General features: G+C 42.8%; 1 protein-coding gene across 2 annotated transcripts in view; it reads right to left on the bottom strand.

Moving 5' to 3' along the window:
• cdc42bpb (CDC42 binding protein kinase beta (DMPK-like)) overlaps positions 1-22,692 on the bottom strand; it is a 177,716-nt gene that overhangs the window by 76,011 nt on the left and 79,013 nt on the right. For both annotated transcript variants that reach the window (XM_056295104.1, XM_056295103.1), the window contains exons 13-16: positions 17,909-18,019; positions 15,904-16,151; positions 8,895-9,000; positions 2,003-2,127 (exon numbers count right to left, since the gene is read on the bottom strand). In XM_056295104.1, coding sequence (XP_056151079.1) covers positions 2,003-2,127; positions 8,895-9,000; positions 15,904-16,151; positions 17,909-18,019 — 590 coding nt within the window. The remainder of the gene's footprint in view (positions 1-2,002; positions 2,128-8,894; positions 9,001-15,903; positions 16,152-17,908; positions 18,020-22,692) is intronic.

Below are 22,692 nucleotides of genomic sequence, written 5' to 3'. Positions count from 1 at the left end.
AAACGGATGGCCCAACACAGAAGGCCAAACTCCTCAGGACAAGACTCAGCAGTCCATCTACACCTAAAGGAGAAGACACACTCCTTCCAGGACAGCAACGTACACATTTTGGACAGAGAAGATAGATGGTTTGAAAGAGGGGTGAAGGAAGCCATCTATGCGAAACTGGAAAAACCATCCCTCAACAGAGGAGGAGGTCTGCAACACCACCTATCTCCCACTTACAATGCCGTCCTTTCATCTCTACCCAGGAGACTCAAGAAGCCTGGCCTCCAAGAACAACAGTCGCTCACTAACGGCTCCAACGACTCTCATGACCACTGAACAATGAAGTCGAAACTAACACCCCCAACCACCGTCGCTGCTAAACAAGTGCAAATCAATAGCTCCGATGGCGACAGGCCCGGCTGGACATCGGAGCACTGGAGAGCCACGCATATCTATAGCTGTGACAATGACTCCTAGAGGATAAATTCTGAGTCTCATCAGCAGCCAGTCAGACTAGCTTGGTCTAGTCAGAAAGGCATGAACTGAAGAAGCCTCTTGGATGAGAGGCGAAACGTCTTCACGGATATATACCAAGTCCAGTTGCACTTGATTCAACTCCTTTGGATGGATCTATAGGTTTCATCAGGTAGAGGGTATCCACTGGCGTAAATATAGGTGGTGCAGCCGGTGCAGTGGCACCAGGGCCCGCCGCTAGTGGGGGGGGCCCGTCAATATTTCTGCATGCATTGTCCAAGTCCAATGTTACGTGTCTGTTTTGAGCATGTGATGATAGCTTGTTTAGCGCGCGCAATATCATTGACCTATCTAGCCTACCTAAGTAACGCTAGAAAAATAAAATCAAGCAAGCAAGCATGAGTTACACACATAAAAGTGGAGGTAAAAAGAGGAAGGAGAGCAAGGAAAAAAAGGAAGGCTGCAATGTGTGCTGCACGCGTGCCAAACCATGCAATCTAGCAGGTTGTGAGTGTGATGTGTGCTCCCCTGTTACTGTGGAATGGCAAGGCCATTAGCTATATTACAGCCTAGTGGCTTCGTCGACTTGTTTCATTGCCTTGTCGACTGATGTGGTTTAGAGACCGTCTGTTTAGGTTTCCCAACTCTGTCCGTGGTGCGTCCGCTCTCCGTGGTTCTGAAGTGTAGCCAATTTTTGACGTACTGACCTTTACAATAACTCATCTGTTTAAACTTTGTCTGTTACTTTGATATTTCTATTCTATTTGTTATATTTTATGCTGTGAAGCACTTTGTGATTGTATATCTGTGAAAGGTGCTATACAAATAAATTACTAAAATTACTTACTAAACCCACCTATGGTGGTGGTGGTGTGTGTGTGAGCGAGTGAGAGAGAGACGGGGGGGGGGGTCTACGAGGGTTGCTTGCACCAGGGCCCATAATAAATATGTTAGGCCAGTGAGGGTATCTATAGGTTTCATCAGGTAGAGGATATCCATAGGTTTCATCAGACAGAGGGCATCTATAGGTTTCATCGGGTAGAGGGCATCTATAGGTTTCATCAGGTAGAGGGCATCTATAGGTTTCATCAGGTAGCGGGTATGCTGACATGTCTACAGTTCAAACACCCTGATTCAATTACATTTTAATATGTCTGGTCCTTCTAATAACACTTGGCAGACTCAGGCATCCTTTTGCCATGGAGTGCCAAGAGTATGTAGGTTTACATTCCAACCAATCACTTCACCAGGTGAAGTCACTGATTAGCACACCTTCAACCTTCAAGGACCAGCACATGGCACGTCTATGACTTTGTCTTCTACATAGGGCTAGTCTCTAAACTGATTCTAATTCAGCCACTTCATTTACAAAGTAACACACAGTTGATACAAAGTACCGCCACTGACTTCAGTCCAGTGCAAACGTTAGACTGGTGATCAAGGCAAGCTTATTTCACTACCATTTTAAAGTGTGGGCACCAGCTAGCTAACCAAAGGAGTCAAGATTCAAAGGTCAAGGTTGACTTGATCATCCACTCACCACTGGATAATCTCAGCGATCTGAGCCTCCCAGTGGGCCACACTCTCCTTCTTAGCAGCCAAGTCCTGGAGCTCATCCTCCAACTGCCGATTTTGAGCAGTCAGTTTATCTACAAATGTACAAAGCTGAGGAGAGGAGGAGCGAGGTGATTATAGCAGTGGAGAGGTGAGTAGAGGAGAGGAGAGGTGTGAGGTGAGTAGAGGAGAGGAGAGGAGAGGTGAGTAGAGGAGTGGAGAGGTGAGTAGAGGAGAGGAGAGGTGAGTAGAGGAGAGGAGAGGGGAGAAGAGGAGAGGAGAGGTGAGTAGAGGAGTGGAGAGGTGAGTAGAGGAGAGGAGAGGTGAGTAGAGGAGAGGAGAGGAGAGGAGAGGAGAGGTGAGTAGAGGAGTGGAGAGGTGAGTAGAGGAGAGGAGAGGTGAGTAGAGGAGTGGAGAGGGGAGTAGAGGAGAGGAGAGGTGAGTAGAGGAGAGGAGAGGTGAGTAGAGGAGTGGAGAGGTGAGTAGAGGAGAGGAGAGGTGAGTAGAGGAGAGGAGAGGGGAGAAGAGGAGAGGAGAGGTGAGTAGAGGAGTGGAGAGGTGAGTAGAGGAGAGGAGAGGTGAGTAGAGGAGAGGTGAGTAGAGGAGAGGAGAGGAGAGGAGAGGAGAGGAAAAGAGGAGAAGAGAAGAGAAGAGAAGAGAAGAGAAGAGAAGAGAAGAGAAGAGAAGAGAGAGGACTGTATTGGTACCGTGATATGATAGTGACGTCATCGTAATAAGACAGCTTTTTTAATAAAGTGACAGTGAGATTTGAGTGATATTTGTGTCATATGATAGATATAACAGTGATGTGTAGTGATACAGTATTATTGACATGTGTCATATGATAGATATAACAGTGATGTGTAGTGATACAGTATTATTGACACGTGTCATATGATAGATATAACAATGATGTGTAGTGATACAGTATTACTGACATGTGTCATATGATAGATATAACAGTGATGTGTAGTGATACAGTATTACTGACACGTGTCATATGATAGATATAACAGTGATGTGTAGTGATACAGTATTACTGACACGTGTCATATGATAGATATTACAGTGATGTGTAGTGATACAGTATTACTGACATGTGTCATACGATAGATATTACAGTGATGTGTAGTGATACAGTATTACTGACATGTGTCATACGATAGATATTACAGTGATGTGTAGTGATACAGTATTATTGACATGTGTCATACGATAGATATAACAGTGATGTGTAGTGATACAGTATTATTGACACGTGTCATATGATAGATATTACAGTGATGTGTAGTGACACAGTATTACTGACACGTGTCATATGATAGATATTACAGTGATGTGTAGTGACACAGTATTACTGACACGTGTCATACGATAGATATTACAGTAATGTGTAGTGATACAGTATTACTGACACGTGTCATATGATAGATATTACAGTGATGTGTAGTGATACAGTATTACTGACACGTGTCATATGATAGATATTACAGTGATGTGTAGTGATACAGTATAACTGACATGTGTCATATGATAGATATTACAGTGATGTGTAGTGATACAGTATTACTGACACGTGTCATATGATAGATATTACAGTGATGTGTAGTGATACAGTATTACTGACACGTGTCATATGATAGATATTACAGTGATGTGTAGTGATACAGTATTATTGACATGTGTCATATGATAGATATTACAGTGATGTGTAGTGATACAGTATTACTGACATGCGTCATATGATAGATATAACAGTGATGTGTAGTGATACAGTATTACTGACACGCGTCATATGATAGATATAACAGTGATGTGTAGTGATACAGTATTACTGACACGTGTCATATGATAGATATAACAGTGATGTGTAGTGACACAGTATTACTGACACGTGTCATATGATAGATATAACAGTGATGTGTAGTGATACAGTATTACTGACACGTGTCATATGATAGATGTTACAGTGATGTGTAGTGATACAGTATTACTGACACGTGTCATATGATAGATATTACAGTGATGTGTAGTGACAGTTTTACTGACACGTGTCATATGATAGATATAACAGTGATGTGTAGTGATACAGTATTACTGACGTGTCATATGATAGATATAACAGTGATGTGTAGTGATACAGTATTATTGACACGTGTCATATGATAGATATAACAGTGATGTGTAGTGATACAGTATTACTGACACGTGTCATATGATAGATATTACAGTGATGTGTAGTGATACAGTATTATTGACACGTGTCATATGATAGATATAACAGTGATGTGTAGTGATACAGTATTACTGACACGTGTCATACGATAGATATTACAGTGATGTGTAGTGATACAGTATTACTGACACGTGTCATATGATAGATATTACAGTGATGTGTAGTGATACAGTTTTACTGACATGTGTCATACGATAGATATTACAGTGATGTGTAGTGATACAGTATTACTGACATGTGTCATACGATAGATATTACAGTGATGTGTAGTGATACAGTATTATTGACATGTGTCATACGATAGATATAACAGTGATGTGTAGTGATACAGTATTATTGACACGTGTCATATGATAGATATTACAGTGATGTGTAGTGACACAGTATTACTGACACGTGTCATATGATAGATATTACAGTGATGTGTAGTGACACAGTATTACTGACATGTGTCATATGATAGATATTACAGTGATGTGTAGTGATACAGTATTACTGACACGTGTCATACGATAGATATTACAGTAATGTGTAGTGATACAGTATTACTGACACGTGTCATATGATAGATATAACAGTGATGTGTAGTGATACAGTATTATTGACACGTGTCATATGATAGATATAACAGTGATGTGTAGTGATACAGTATTACTGACATGTGTCATATGATAGATATAACAGTGATGTGTAGTGATACAGTATTACTGACACGTGTCATATGATAGATATTACAGTGATGTGTAGTGATACAGTATTACTGACACGTGTCATATGATAGATATTACAGTGATGTGTAGTGATACAGTATTATTGACATGTGTCATATGATAGATATTACAGTGATGTGTAGTGATACAGTATTACTGACATGCGTCATATGATAGATATAACAGTGATGTGTAGTGATACAGTATTACTGACACGCGTCATATGATAGATATAACAGTGATGTGTAGTGATACAGTATTACTGACACGTGTCATATGATAGATATAACAGTGATGTGTAGTGACACAGTATTACTGACACGTGTCATATGATAGATATAACAGTGATGTGTAGTGATACAGTATTACTGACACGTGTCATATGATAGATGTTACAGTGATGTGTAGTGATACAGTATTACTGACACGTGTCATATGATAGATATTACAGTGATGTGTAGTGACAGTTTTACTGACACGTGTCATATGATAGATATAACAGTGATGTGTAGTGATACAGTATTACTGACGTGTCATATGATAGATATAACAGTGATGTGTAGTGATACAGTATTATTGACACGTGTCATATGATAGATATAACAGTGATGTGTAGTGATACAGTATTACTGACACGCGTCATATGATAGATATAACAGTGATGTGTAGTGACACAGTATTACTGACACGTGTCATATGATAGATATTACAGTGATGTGTAGTGATACAGTATTACTGACACGTGTCATATGATAGATATAACAGTGATGTGTAGTGATACAGTATTACTGACACGTGTCATATGATAGATATAACAGTGATGTGTAGTGATACAGTATTACTGACACGTGTCATATGATAGATATAACAGTGATGTGTAGTGACACAGTATTACTGACACGTGTCATATGATAGATATAACAGTGATGTGTAGTGATACAGTATTACTGACACGTGTCATATGATAGATATTACAGTGATGTGTAGTGACAGTTTTACTGACACGTGTCATATGATAGATATAACAGTGATGTGTAGTGATACAGTATTACTGACGTGTCATATGATAGATATAACAGTGATGTGTAGTGATACAGTATTATTGACACGTGTCATATGATAGATATAACAGTGATGTGTAGTGATACAGTATTACTGACACGTGTCATATGATAGATATTACAGTGATGTGTAGTGATACAGTATTATTGACACGTGTCATATGATAGATATAACAGTGATGTGTAGTGATACAGTATTACTGACACGTGTCATACGATAGATATTACAGTGATGTGTAGTGATACAGTATTACTGACACGTGTCATATGATAGATATTACAGTGATGTGTAGTGATACAGTTTTACTGACATGTGTCATACGATAGATATTACAGTGATGTGTAGTGATACAGTATTACTGACATGTGTCATACGATAGATATTACAGTGATGTGTAGTGATACAGTATTATTGACATGTGTCATACGATAGATATAACAGTGATGTGTAGTGATACAGTATTATTGACACGTGTCATATGATAGATATTACAGTGATGTGTAGTGACACAGTATTACTGACACGTGTCATATGATAGATATTACAGTGATGTGTAGTGACACAGTATTACTGACACGTGTCATACGATAGATATTACAGTAATGTGTAGTGATACAGTATTACTGACACGTGTCATATGATAGATATTACAGTGATGTGTAGTGATACAGTATTACTGACACGTGTCATATGATAGATATTACAGTGATGTGTAGTGATACAGTATAACTGACATGTGTCATATGATAGATATTACAGTGATGTGTAGTGATACAGTATTACTGACACGTGTCATATGATAGATATTACAGTGATGTGTAGTGATACAGTATTACTGACACGTGTCATATGATAGATATTACAGTGATGTGTAGTGATACAGTATTATTGACATGTGTCATATGATAGATATTACAGTGATGTGTAGTGATACAGTATTACTGACATGCGTCATATGATAGATATAACAGTGATGTGTAGTGATACAGTATTACTGACACGCGTCATATGATAGATATAACAGTGATGTGTAGTGATACAGTATTACTGACACGTGTCATATGATAGATATAACAGTGATGTGTAGTGACACAGTATTACTGACACGTGTCATATGATAGATATAACAGTGATGTGTAGTGATACAGTATTACTGACACGTGTCATATGATAGATGTTACAGTGATGTGTAGTGATACAGTATTACTGACACGTGTCATATGATAGATATTACAGTGATGTGTAGTGATACAGTATTACTGACACGTGTCATATGATAGATATTACAGTGATGTGTAGTGACAGTTTTACTGACACGTGTCATATGATAGATATAACAGTGATGTGTAGTGATACAGTATTATTGACACGTGTCATATGATAGATATAACAGTGATGTGTAGTGATACAGTATTACTGACACGTGTCATATGATAGATATTACAGTGATGTGTAGTGATACAGTTTTACTGACACGTGTCATATGATAGATATAACAGTGATGTGTAGTGATACAGTATTACTGACGTGTCATATGATAGATATAACAGTGATGTGTAGTGATACAGTATTATTGACACGTGTCATATGATAGATATAACAGTGATGTGTAGTGACACAGTATTACTGACACGTGTCATATGATAGATATAACAGTGATGTGTAGTGATACAGTATTACTGACACGTGTCATACGATAGATATTACAGTGATGTGTAGTGATACAGTATTACTGACACGTGTCATACGATAGATATTACAGTGATGTGTAGTGATACAGTATTACTGACACGTGTCATATGATAGATATTACAGTGATGTGTAGTGATACAGTTTTACTGACATGTGTCATATGATAGATATAACAGTGATGTGTAGTGATACAGTATTACTGACATGTGTCATATGATAGATATTACAGTGATGTGTAGTGATACAGTTTTACTGACATGTGTCATACGATAGATATTACAGTGATGTGTAGTGATACAGTATTACTGACACGTGTCATATGATAGATATTACAGTGATGTGTAGTGATACAGTTTTACTGACACGTGTCATATGATAGATATAACAGTGATGTGTAGTGATACAGTATAACTGACACGTGTCATATGATAGATATAACAGTGATGTGTAGTGATACAGTATTACTGACATGCGTCATATGATAGATATAACAGTGATGTGTAGTGATACAGTATTACTGACACGCGTCATATGATAGATATAACAGTGATGTGTAGTGATACAGTTTTACTGACACGTGTCATATGATAGATATTACAGTGATGTGTAGTGATACAGTATTACTGACACGCGTCATATGATAGATATAACAGTGATGTGTAGTGATACAGTATTATTGACACGTGTCATATGATAGATATAACAGTGATGTGTAGTGATACAGTATTATTGACATGCGTCATATGATAGATATTACAGTGATGTGTAGTGATACAGTATTACTGACACGTGTCATATGATAGATATTACAGTGATGTGTAGTGATACAGTATTATTGACACGTGTCACATGATAGATATAACAGTGATGTGTAGTGATACAGTATAACTGACATGTGTCATATGATAGATATAACAGTGATGTGTAGTGATACAGTATTACTGACATGCGTCATATGATAGATATTACAGTGATGTGTAGTGATACAGTATTACTGACACGTGTCATATGATAGATATTACAGTGATGTGTAGTGACACAGTTTTACTGACACGTGTCATATGATAGATATAACAGTGATGTGTAGTGATACAGTATTATTGACATGTGTGATAGGATAGATATAACAGTGATGTGTAGTGATACAGTTTTATTGACAGATATGGCCATGTCTTTACCCTGTCAGTCTCTGTGGTCAGCTTGTGGTTGTCCTCTGTCAGAAGGCTTCGCTCTCTTTCATACTTTTCCTTCAGAGCTCCAACTGCCTCGTCCATTTCCATTTGTCTACAGGGAACAGCACACATCAAGAATGAACTCATCCGTCTACACGACGAAGGCCTTATGTTAGTCTAGTTAAGATTATTAAGATCCACCTTTCCTTTCAGACTCCTCAACTCACAGACAGCATCTCCGCTGCCACTGAAGATGGCTGCTGTGCGTTTAGCTCTGCCTTAAACTAGGTTTTTTTTAAATGTCTATTTAGCTTTTTGTTGAGTGTTTTTGTTAAATCTGCATGGTTGTCATTAGCTAAGACAGACAACAAACACCACTGGACATCAGGAATACGATGGATATAGATTTTACATCAAGAACAACAACAACAGCGAACATGGACAATCCATTTTTCGGGTTACATGAAATAACACCTGGAAAGCACCGTGGGCGAAGAAAACGGGGAAAGCAGGCAGGAAGCCTGGTCAGACTGAGGCTACGATAACACCAGCCTCCTGTCCCAGGCATTCTTCTAGTGAATGACCCGTCTCTGCACACCAAACTGGATGAACTGAGGAGCAGGATGGCTTAGCAGTGGGACATTAAGAATTGTAACGCGATGGTTTTCACAGAGACTTGGCAGAACTCATCGATACCTGACTCTCCGCCAATGTACTTTTGGGACTTTGTATTCACGGGCAGGATCGAACAAAGGAATCAGGGAAGAGCAGAGAGGCAAGTGTCTGCTTCATGATCAACAACATATGGGATGAGGGTGAGGGGTGTGAACTTTCACAGCCCCTCCCCCTCTTCGGCCACAACACAAAACAACTGCACCCCCTGCCAGCACCTCTCCCCTCCCCACCAACCCCCCACCTGCACTCAGGATCTGTGTTGAGGACATGCACCAGCTCTTCCAGAGACAGAAGACCAGGAAGGCACGGGGCCCGGATAGCATGTCACCCCCGTCTTAAAGTCTGTGCTGACCAGTTGGCCCCCGTTTCCACACTGATATTCTGTTCTATTCTATGTCATTACAACATGTGCAAGCACATGTTAAAAATGAAATAAGGGCTGCAGCTTCGCCAAACAGTGCAAGACAGACACAGACAAACACAGCAAACCCAGTACAAGATACATATATACAGATCAAGACAAAAAGCTAAAGTAAAAAAAAAAAGGACGAGTATAAACATATTTACAGACATTCAGTGGGTAAAACCAGGTTCAGGTGGGTAATGGCTTGGGGAAAGACGTTTTTTTGAGCCTGGTCGTGCGGGCTCTGAGGTTCCTGTAGCGCCTCCCAGAGTGCAGGGGGGAGAACAGTCCATAGTTGGGGTGGGTGGGATTTCTACTGATGCTGAGACCCCTTCAAAGGCAGCGTTTGTGATAAATGTCTTTTATGGCTGGGAGCTGGGTACTGATGATATGCTGGGCCGCCTTGACAACCCGTTGCAGAGCTTTCTGGTCTACTGAGGTTGTACCACACTGAGATGCAGATGGTCAGGATGCTCTCTATGGTGCAGTGGTAGAAGTTGGTGAGAATTTTTGGGGATAGACGGGCGCTCCTCAGCCTCCTCAGGAAATGCAGGTGTTGTTGGGCCTTTTTCACAAGGGCCTAGGTGTTTGATGTCCAGGAAAGGTCCTCGCTGATGTGGACTCCAGGGAATTTAAAGCTGTAGACACGCTCCACTTCCACTCCATTGATGTGTATGGGGGAGTGGCTGCAGCTTCTAGACCTAGACCTTCAACAGATCACTGGAGCTGTGTGAAGTCCCTTCCTGCTTCAAGATCTCCACTATCATCCCAGTCTCCGAGAAACCCAGTATCACAGGATTAAAAGACTACAGGTCTTCAACATTATCGTCCCAGATATCCTCCACTCGAAACTAACCCAGCTCACTGTACCTGCCCCCATCTGCCAGTAGATTAAAAGCTTCCTGACAGACAGCAGGCAGCTGGTAAGGCTGGGGAAAATCACATCCAGCACCTGGACAATCAGCACTGGTGCTCCCCCGGGATGTGCGCTCTCCCCTCTACTCTTCTCCCGCTATACAAATGACTGCACCTCAGGAGACCCATCTGTTAAACTCCTGAAGTTTGTGGATGACCCAGCCATCACTGGCCTTATCCAGGATGGTGACAAGTCTAAATATAGACAGGAGGTTGATCAGCTGGCCCTTTGGTGTGGCCATAACAACCTGGAGCTGAACATGCTCAAAACAGTCGAGATGACAGTGGACTTCAAGAGGAGTCCCCCAACACTGCCTCCCCTCACCATACTCAACAGCATGGTGCCTGCGGTGAAAACCTACAGATTTCTTGATTCCACAATTACCCAGGACCTAAGGTGTGCATCCAACATAGACACAATCATCAAAAAGGCCCAGCAGAGAATGTACTTCTTCCGTTAGCTCAGGAAGTTCAACCTGCCTAAGGAACTGCTGATTCAGTTCTACACTGCAATAATCCAGTCTGTCCTCTGCACATCCATCACTGTCTGGTTTGGTTCAGCCACCAAACAGGACAGGGACAGATTACAACAGACAGTTAGGTCTGCAGCGAAAATCATTGGTGCCAACCTGCTCTCCATTCAGGACTTATACATCTCCAGAGTCTGTAAATGGGCAAGCAACATCACTTCAGACCCATCACACCCTGGTCACAACCTGTTCCAACTCCTTCCCTCTAGCCGATGCTACAGAGCACTGTACCCCAAAACAACCAGATATTACAAGTTTCTTTCTGCGGGCTGTCATTCAAATGAACGACTAACATTGTCAAATAAATCCAACCATTTTGTATATACTGTAGCTGTACATTGTATATACTGTACATTGTACTTATACTGCTACGCTCTGTCATGTCCATCTACCTCAGACATTTATGTAAGTAACCTACTAATATTTATTTCGGCATCTCTGATATATTCTCTGTACCATTTCACTTTATCGCCTCTTCTTTTGCCAGTATATAGTCTATCCTTGTGTGTATATATATCTGAAGATTGTTGTGTTGTAGCGTTGTTGTTCTATGTTAAGTACACTGAGAGAGCCACGAAACTGGAGTCAAATTCCAGCTATGTGCAAACCTACATGGTCAATAAACATGATTCTGATTCTGAAGAAGGAAAACTGTTGTGTGGAGTTCAGGGAGGAGTTAAGACAGGCACCGGGTGGTAGAGAAGAGTTGTTGGCTGGCTGGGCAAGTACTTCAGAAATAGTGAGGGAGACAGCTAGGAAGGTACTTGGTGGGTCATCTGGACAAAGGACGGAAGACAAGGAGACTTGGTGGTGGAATGAGGAAGTACAGCAAAGTATACAGAGGAAGAGGTTGGCAAAGAAGAAGTAGGTTAGTCAGAGATGAAGAAAGTAGAAAGGAGTACAAGGAGATGCGGCGTTAAGCAAAGAGAAAGGTGGTGTAGGCAAAGGAAAAGGCGTATGGTGAGTTGTATGAGAGGCTGGACACTAAGGAAGGAGAAAAGGACTTGTATCGATTGGCTTGACAGAGGAACCAAGCTGGGAAGGATGTGCCGTCTGTTAGGGCGACGAAGGATAGAGATGGAAATGTGCTGACAAGCAAGGAGAGTGTGTTGAGAAGTTGGAAGGAGTACTTTGAGGGGCTGATGAATGATGAAAATGAGAGACAGGGTTGGATGATGTGGATCACGAAGTGCAGTGAACTAGCAAGGATGAAGTGAGGGCAGCTATGAAGAGGATGAAGAGTGGAAAGGCAGTTGGTCCTGATGACACACCTGTGGAGGCATGGAGATGTTTATGAGAGATGTCAGTGGAGTTTTTAACTAGATTGTTTAACACAATCTTGGAAAGTGAGAGGATGCCTGAGGAGTGGAGAAGTATACTGGTACCAATCGTTTCAGTTGATTTCTTTATGAACACTAATAGTTTTTAATAGTTTCCCGTCTGGTTTTAGAGCACTTCATAGCACCGAGACAACTCTAGTTAAGGTCACTAATGACCTACTGCTGACTGCAGACAGAGGTGACTGCTTGATTTTAGTTCTTTTAGTCTTAAGTGCTGCCTTTGACATGGTCGATCACAACATCCTCTTACATTGCTTAGAGACTTGGGTCGGCATCAAAGGCTTGGCTCTTAGCTTATTATGCGGTTACCTCACCAACAGAACTTTTTCTGTTTTTCTGGGTAACTTGACCTCCTCTGTGGCTAAGCTGAGTTGTGGTGTCCCTCAAGGCTCAGTTCTTGACCCCCTTCTCTTTTCTATATACATGCTGCCATTTGATCAGGTCATTCAAAATTACATTGTGTTCTACCATTTTCATGCTGATGACACTCATACATGCCACTAAAACCCACAAATCCTAGCACTCTAACAAATCTCACAACTTGCCTTTCTGACATTAAATTCTGGACGTCCAAAATTTTTCTCAAATTTAATGATAATAAGTCTGAGGTCATTTTGATCGGTCCTGAAAATTCCATCAGCCCTTTTGCTACTAATCTTGGTGGTCTATCAGGTAGTCTTAAGCAGACTACTAGGAATCTTGGGGTAATATTCGATGCTAACCTCAGTTTTGACAATCAAATCAAACATGTTTTTCAGTCATGCTTTTTCCAGCCCAAGCTAATTTCCAAAATTAGGTCATTTTATCAATTGCTGGTCTGCAAAAAGTTGTACATGGTTTTATCTATTCTTGTCTTGACTACTGTAATGCACTTTATTCTGGTATCAGCAAGGGCTCCCTCCACCATCTGCAGTTGGTACAAAACGTCGCTGCTCGGCTTAGTACCGGGACAAGGAGGCATGATCATATCACTCCTGTGCTTGCCTCCCTACACTGTCTCCCTGTTATATTTCGAATTGATTTTAAAATTTTACTCCTCACTTTTAAGGCTTTAAATGGTATTGCTCCTTCAACATTTGTGATTTATTGACTTGGTATATCCCTCCTCAACCATTAAGGTCTGCAGATGGAGCCCTGCTAGTTATTGCCAGGTCTCGGTTTGTTACAAAGGGTGACCAGGGCTTTTGCTGTTAGAACCCCCACACTATGGAACTCTCTTCATGTTGAACTAAGACAAACCAAGTCTCTAGCGTCTTTCTTGTCAAAGCTTTAATAAAAAGAAAAGTTTTTTTCTTTTTATGAAAGCTTTTACAAATGCTTGATATTTGTTTTTATTTATACTGTATTTATTTTTACTCTTACTTATTTGAGCTTACTCTTATTTGTGTTGTCTGGTTTTATCTTTTTTTGTGTAGCACTTTGTAACATTGTTTTAGAAAAGTGCTATGTAAATAAAAATATCATAATTATTATTATTAAGGGTGATGTGCAGTGGTTTACTAAGTACAGAGGTATAAAGTTTATCAGCCACAGCATGAATATATGGGTAAGTGGAAGCTATGTTAAGAGGAGAGGTGATGATTAGCGAGCAGCAGTAAGGTTTCATGCCACGAAAGAGCACCACAGATGTGATGTTTGTGTAGAAATTATTGGTGGAGAAGTATAGAGAAGGTCAGAAGGAGTTACATTGTGTCTTTGTAGATGTAGAGAACGCATACAACAGGGAGACGAGAGAGGAGGTGTGGTATTGTATCAGGAAATCGGGAGTGGCAGAAAGGTATGTAGGAGTGGTGCAGGATATGTATAAGGGAAGTGTGACAGTGGTGAGGTGTGCAGTTGGAATGACAGGTGGGTTCAAGGTGGAGGTGGGATTACATCAAGGATCGGCTCTGAGCCCTTTCTTGTTTGCATTGGTGATGGACAGGTTGACGGACAAGATCAGGCAGGAGTCTCCGTGGACTATGTTTGCGGATAACATTGTGGTCTGTAGCGAGAGTAGGGTGCAGGTTGAGGAGAGCCAGGAGAGGTGGAGGTATGCACTGGAGAGAAGAGGAATGAAGGTCAGTAGGAACAATACAGAATACAGGATAGCAAAATGGTGAGGATGCAAGCAGTAGAAGTGGTGAAGGTGGATGAGTTTAGATACTTAGAGTCAACTGCTCAAAGTAATGGAAAGTGCAGAAGAGAGGTGAAGAAGAGAGTGCAGGCAGGGTGGAGTGGGTGGAGAAGAGTGTCAGGACTGCTTTGTGACTGAAGGGTACCAGCAAGAGTTAAAGGGAAGGTTTACAAGATGGTAGTGAGACCAGCTATGTTATATGGTTTGGAGACAGTGGCACTGACGAAAAGACAGGAGGTGGAGCTGGAGGTGGCAGAGTTGAATCTGTTAAGATGTTCGTTGTTGGGAGTGATGAAGAAGGACAGGATTAGGAACGAGTATATTAGAGGGACAGCTCAGGTTGGACGGTTTGGAGACAAAGCAAGAGAGGAAAGATTGAGATGGCTTGGACATGTGTGGAGGAGAGATGCTGGGTATATTGGGAGAAGGATGCTGAATATGGAGCTGCCAGGGAAGAGAAGGGGAAGGCCAAAGAGGAGGTTTATGGATGTGGTGAGAAAGGACATGCAGGTGGCTGGTGTGACAGAGGAAGATGCAGAGGACAGGAAGAAATGGAAACGGATGATCCGCTGTGGTGACCCCTAACAGGAGCAGCTTAAAGTATTAGTAGTAGATCTGTAAATACTGTTTAATTTAACTGTCAGTTGTTAAATTTAAATTTAAAATATGAGATTTTAGTTTCATTTTAAGTTTTGTTTAGCCTGTAAATACTATTAATTTTATCTGTTAAATTTTAGATTCTAGGTTTTTTAGATTTTAGTTTTAACTTTATAAGTTTGAATTAAAGTTTTAATGTCATATTTTTTTAGCTTTTTGAGGCTGGCCTAACACCGAAGCATTTCATTGCCAGCATTGTCTACCATGCTGTATTGTTGTTCATTTGAGAAATAAAACTTGAAACTTACATTAACCTAGCTCATATCAGCTACCTCTGCCTAGACAGATTGCCTCCAAATTCTGTTTAGACTCGCCTAGACAGAGCCAATTCCCTCTCCCAGCCTTTTAAACTTGATTAGTCTAGCTTAGCCAGACCTACCTCTCCCTCTTGGCCTTCTCCAGCTTGTCTTTGAGCATGAGGAGCTCTTTGTGCAATGACAGCTGCTGGCCCTCTGAGTCCTGCAGCTCTTTGCGGAGGCTCTTCAGCTCTGAAGTATGGGAAGCCTCACGTCTCACCAGTTCCTCCTCATAGAACAGAACCTTCTTATCCAGCTCTGACTTCATCCTGGATAGCTCCTGCTGTGCCTCGGGGCTACCCCCACCTCCCCGTCCACTGCCCTGCTTCAGCTAAACAGGACGACAGGAGACAATGTTAGCTTTATGCTAAGGTATTACAATCTAAATTTGTGTGTGCGTGCATGTGCGTGTGTAAAACATCTCCCTTTCAGCCCTTTTTTGGGTGGTGTGTTTCTTCCTCAAGCTTGGGTTGTCTACAAGAGAACAGAATTCCCAGCCCAAGCTATTCCCAGGCATACACACACACACACACACACATATATATATATATAAAATACACACACACACACATATATATAAAATACACACACACACATATATAGCACCCATATCCCTGGCAAAGGTCTCCTCAGTGGCAAGGTGCCAGGTGTGGATGAGATTCGCCCTGAGATGCTGAAGGCTCTGGACATTATTGGGCTGTCTTGGTTGACATGCCTCTTCAGTGTCACGTGGAGGTCGGGGACAGCACCTGTGGAGTGGCAGACTGGGGTGGTGGTTCCCATATTCAAAAAGGGGGACCAGAGGGTGTGCTCCAATTATTAGGGCATCACATTGCTCAGCCTCCCTGGGAAAGTCTAGTCTAGGGTGCCAAAAGGAGGCTCCGACTGATTGTCGAACCTCAGATCCAGGAGGAACAATGCGGATTCCATCCTGGTCGTGGAAAAACGGACCAACTCTTTACCTTTGCGCAAGTGCTGAGGGGGGCATGGGAGTTTGACCAGCCAGTCTACATGTGTTTTTTGGACTTGGAGAAGGCTTACGACCGTGTACCCCGGGCCACTCTATGGGGGTACTGTGGGAGTATGGGGTACTGGGGCAGTTGTTACAATCCATCCGGTCCTTGTATAACCAAAGTAAGAGCTGTGTCCGCATTCTTGGCAAAAAGTCACACACGTTTTTGGTGGGTGTCAGACTCCACCAAGGTTGTCCCTTGTCTCTGATTCTGTTTGTGATATTCATGGACAGGATCTCAAGACGCAGCCAAGGTGAGGAGTGTGCCCGTTTTGGGAACCTCAGAATTGCATCTCAGCTCTTTGCAGATGATGTGGTTTTGTTGGCTTCATCAGAACGCGACCTCCAGCTATCTCAGGGTCTTGTTCACGAGTGAGGGTAGGATGGAGCGGGAGATTGACAGGTGGATTGGTGCAGCATCAGCAGTAATGCAGAAGTTGTACCGGACCGTTGTGGTGAAGAAGGAGCTGAGCCGGAAGGCAAAGCTCTCAACCTACCAGTCAATCTTCGTTCCAATCCTCACCTATGGTCATGAGCTTTGGGTAATGAGTGAAAGGGTGAGATCGCAGATACAAGCGGCTGAAATGAGTTTCCTCCGTAGGGTGTCTGGGCTCAGCCTTAGAGATAGGGTGAGGAGCCCGGACATCTAAAGGGAGCTTAGAGTAGAGCCACTGTTCCTTCGCATCGAAAGGAGCCAGTTGAGATGGTTCGGGCATCTGATTAGGATGCCTCCTGGGCGCCTTCCTTTGGAGGTTTACCGGGCACGGCCAACTGGGAGGAGACCCCGGGGTAGACCCAGAACTCACTGGAGGGACTACATGTCCAATCTGGCCTGGGAACACCTTGGGATCCCCCAGGAGGAGCTGGAGGGCATTGTTGGGGAGAGGGATGTCTGGAGTGCCCTACTTAGCTTGCTGCCACCGCAACCCGACCCTGGAAAAGCGGCTGAAGATGAGATGAGATGATATATATACGTATGTACATATACACACGTGTGTGTGTGTGTGTGTGTGTGTGTGTGTGTGTGTGTGTGTGTGTGTGTGTGTGTAGTATTAAAATTAAAGGTGTGTATAAACCTTAAGTGTCTCCAGCTCTGTCTCCAGTTGTTTAGAATAAACCTCACTGTGCTCACGAAGTTTCTTCTCTTTAGAAGCTTCTGCTCTGGAATCTTCTAACTGAACCTCCAGCTAACACACACACACACACACACACACACACACACACACACACACACAAAAGACAACACAAGCAAAAATGTTTAGAAGAAATGAAAGAATTTATTAGGATGAATTAGAATCTAGATCCAAATCACAATCCAGATTAGATTCTAGTTGAGACTATAGAAACGTTTTGTTGCTCTTGTTGCCTGCCTCACCCACCATGTGATACAAAGACATCCCTGTCATTCAAGGTTATTGGGGGGGGAAAATCACATCTGTTGAAGACAATGCAACCCTGACAACCTCAATTCCCTCTGGAAAGCCTCCTCTACTCACTCCTCCTTCACCTTTGGCTTATGGACATGCCAGTCGGCTGTAAATAAAACAGAAGTTATCCAAGCACTTGCTAATCTGTCAGACATCCAAGTACTACTAGCATGGTGCACAAATATGTTTATATATTTTGTTCTTATTTCTATTTCTTATTTTATTTCTATTCGTTTCTGCTTTTCTTGTTTCTATTTTCTTGTTACCTTGTATCGTGTTAGTTTTTTCTTTACTAGAGCGTGAGTGTCTGTAATTAGACCCAATTTCCCCTCGGGGATGAATAAAGTATTCTGATTCATTCTCCAGCTTAAAATCGGCTAAAACTACTTACTATCAGAACAAGATCTGTCGCGCCACTGATGCTCAAAAAATGTTTTCTGCTTTTAACTCCTTAATCCACCGCCTCCTCTGACCTCCACTCTGCTCACTCCTGACATATGTGCCTCGTACTTTACTGATAATGTTTCTGCCATCATTAAATTGCGTCTGACATTCTTGTGTAAGAAGTGGGGTTGTTGTGAAGTGTCTAGTGTGTTGGTGTAGTGTTCTGTGCTGTCATGTCTCACTCTTAACCTTCACCGCTGGCTAGCAGAAATGCAAACAGGACAGCCGAGCACATAAAGGCTCTCCCTGCCAGTACATAGCCTCTCCAACACTCTCTCTCTGACATGGTCACTAGCCAGAGGATCAGCAGCCAACAGGTGACATTTCCCTATCGGCCTGCAATCAGCCAGTATGAGTGGCACATGCGTACTGGTTGGCCTGTGATTAGGGGCACCTGTCATGGTCTGTGATCTGGGCTTACCATCTCCTGATTGGTGCTTTGGTTCACCTGCGCCCAGTCTCCTTGAGAGTGTGCATAGTGTTCTGTGCTGTCACGTCTCACTCTCAACCTTCACAGCTGGCTAGCAGAAATGCGAACAGGACAGCCGAGCACATAAAGGCTCTCCCTGCCTGTACATAGCCTCTCCAACTGTCTCTCTGCCAGTACATAGCCTCTCCAACAATCCCTCTCTCTCCCAGTACATAGTCGCTCCAACAGTCTCTCCCTGCCAGTACACAGCCTCTCCCAACACTCTCTCTCTGACACAGTCACTGGCCAGAGGATTAGCAGTCAACAGGTGACATTTACCTATCGGCCTGCAATCAGCCAGTATGAGTGGCACCTGCGTATTGGTTGGCCTGTGATTAGGGGCACCTGTCATGGTCTGTGATCTGTGCTCGCCATCTCCTGATTGGTGCTTTGGTTCACCTGCACCCGCCCAGTCTCCTTGATGGGCCGGCGATGAGGTTCACTGGTGCTGGGGACTATTTGACTGGGTGCTTTGCAGACATACGGCATCAAGTCTTGGAGAGGCTTCGCGTCAGTCTGCGGAAGCCTGTATCTCCTGAACCTTTGCCTGACTCCTCTCTGTGAGAGAGTGTTTTGCTTAGTTTAGTATTTCATGTTTATTCTGGTTTGCATTTTTGCCTGCCCTGTTTGTCAGTGTTTTTTGGGTTATTGTGTGTTTGCTGAAGTCCAGTAAAGCGACTTAGTACTTACCAACTGCCTCTGCCTCTTCTCTGCAATTGGGTCCAAACACACTGCGTTACACTCCCTGCCAGTACATGGCCTCTCCCAACAGTCTCTCCCTGCCAGTACATGGTCTCTCCAACAGTCTCTCTCTCTGCCAGTACAAGGTCTCTCCGACAGTCTCTCCCTGCCAGTGCATGGTCTCTCCAACAGTCTCTCTCTGCCAGTACAAGGTCTCTCCAACGGTCTCTCCCTGCCGGTACATGGTCTCTCCAACAGTCTCTCTCTGCCAGTACAAGGTCTCTCCAACAATCTCTCCCTGCCAGTAAATGGTCTCTCCAACAGTCTCTCCCTGCCAGTACATAGCCTCTCCAACAGCAAGCCCTATGTAGCGCCTCCTCATGGTGACACACAATAACTTGGTACACCTTGGACCCTGGCTGAACTACAAGGGACAAAGGATGTCTGGCCCCTAGACGTGCGGTACACAGGCCCACCGGTGTGTGGATATTCCCTGATGCCCACGAACCAGCCCCCCAGCTATGGGTTAAATAGTGGTACTGCTTAGTGGACACCTCTGGGGAGGAATAGGCTACTGGAGTAAATCCCTACACAACATCAACGTCTACAGTGCTGTTGTTTTGTGTTTTTCTTGCCCTTTTGTATGTGTTTAAGTGGGAGAGCACTGCTGGCGTCGTGTGTGGCTGCCGCTTCTCCCTCTCGTAGGCCCCCTTCCCATTCACCCCTGTATGTCTGTGTTATGTTTATCTGTTGTCTTGTTTCACCCCGTTTATTGTAAAGCCACTTTGAGAGTTAGAAAAACACTATATAAGTTTGACTTCTTCTTCTTCTTCTTCTTCTTCTTATTATTATTATTATTATCAGTAACCAGTTGTCTGAGCCTGACCAACTCTACCTGATGCTGCCAGCTAACAGCGCCTCACTCACCTCATTCTTCTCCCTGACCGAGGAGGAAGTTTCCAAGCTTTTGCTGGACTCTCGTCCCACTACCTGTCTACTGGACCTGATAACATCCAACCTCCTACAGGCCATTTCTCCCCACACTTAACCCTGCAGTCACACACATCATCAACTCCTCACTTACAACAGATGTGTTCCCCACCACATTTAAGCAAGCTCAGGTCACCCCACTGCTCCAAAAACCTACACTCAACCCAGCCCATGTTGAAAACTATAAACCAGTTTCACTCCTACCCTTTCTATCAAAAATACTTGAGCACACAGTCTTTAACCAAGACTCTGAACTCCTTTCTGAGAACAATCTGTATGATCCGAATCAGTCTGGCTTTAAGCAGGGTCACTCTACCGACTGCCCTCCTGTCGGTAATGGAATCACTGCATTTGGCTAGAGCTGCTGGTCAGTCATCAGCTTTATTGCTGCTAGATCTGTCTGCTGCCTTTCACACGGTTAACACCAAATCCTCATCTCCACTCACTGAGCTTGGTATCTCAGGATCTGCCCCTCACTGGTTCATGTGCTACCTCTCAGGGAGATCTTTTAGAGCAGTGGTTCTCAACCTTTTTGGGGTCCTGGACCCCCTGCGTATTTTTGATCTACCCTGAGGACCCCTCCACCTGATCTTGGGGGAGAGGGGTTTCAATTTGATAGAAACAGTAGAAACTGCATTTTAAATTGCATTATAGCATTTATTCACTCTTTGGGGCAAAAATAAGCTTCAGTTGTAACTTAGATATAGTTAACAAAACAGAATTCTTATGCAGTAACTTTCAGATATATGTAACAAAACAGAATATGTATTCAGTAACTTTCAGATATATGTAACAACAGAATTTTTATGCAGTAACTTTTAACAATGCAAACGGGAGCGAGATCTCTTATTAAAATACAATAAATTACACTTGTGAAACAGATGTAATTAGAGAAAAAAGTCCTGTTACCCTTTATAGTTTAGGTAGATGAAGGTCTCAGTCACATTTGAGTAAAATAATCCTATTTCTATAAATGTCATAGGATCTTTTTTTTAAAGATATTTTATTTTCACGGACCCCTTGCAATTACACCACGGACCACTAGGGGTCCGCAGACCCCCGGTTGAGAAACACTGTTTTAGAGTATCTTGGAAGGGAGAGGTGTCCAAACCGCACGGTTTATCCACAGGGGTGTCTCAAGAGTCAGTGCTCAGCCCCCTTCTCTCAATATACACCACCTCACTTGGTGCAATCATCTGCTCCTATGCTTTCTCACACCATTGCTATGCTGACGATACCCAGCTCTTGCTATCATTCCCACCAGATGACCTCACAGTCTCAGCACAGATATCGTCATGACTTTCTGATATTTCTGCATTGGATGAAAAAAACGCCACCTTCAGCTTAACCTATCTAAGACTGAGCTCCTTGTCATCCCAGCCAGTCCATCCTTACAACAACAGATCAATATCCAGCTTGGATTAACCCAACTCATGCCCATAAAGTCTGCCTGAAGCCTGGGTGTCACGATTGATGACCAACTAACCTTTAAGGTTCACGTGGCCTTGATTGCTCAGTTTTGCTGATTTGCCCTGTACAACATCAGGAAAATCAGACCCTACCTGTGTAAGCATGCAGCACAACTCCTGGTACAGGCCCTGGTAACATCACACACTGACTACTGTAGCTCCTTACTGGCAGGTCTTGCTGCATGCACTTTCTAACCTCTGCAGATGATCCAGAATGCAGCGGCACATCTGGTCTTCAACCAACCCAAAACAGCACATGTCACTCCGCTGTTCATATCCCTCCTCTGCTGTTCATATCCCTCCACTGGCTCCCAGTTGTTGCCTGCATCAAATTCAAAACCTTGATGCTCGCTTACAAAACAGCAACTAAAACGGCTCCC

The sequence above is a fragment of the Lampris incognitus genome, chromosome 15, assembly GCF_029633865.1.
Source record: "Lampris incognitus isolate fLamInc1 chromosome 15, fLamInc1.hap2, whole genome shotgun sequence".
In the NCBI taxonomy this organism is placed as follows: domain Eukaryota; kingdom Metazoa; phylum Chordata; class Actinopteri; order Lampriformes; family Lampridae; genus Lampris; species Lampris incognitus.
This window is presented reverse-complemented; position numbering and strand designations above follow the sequence as displayed.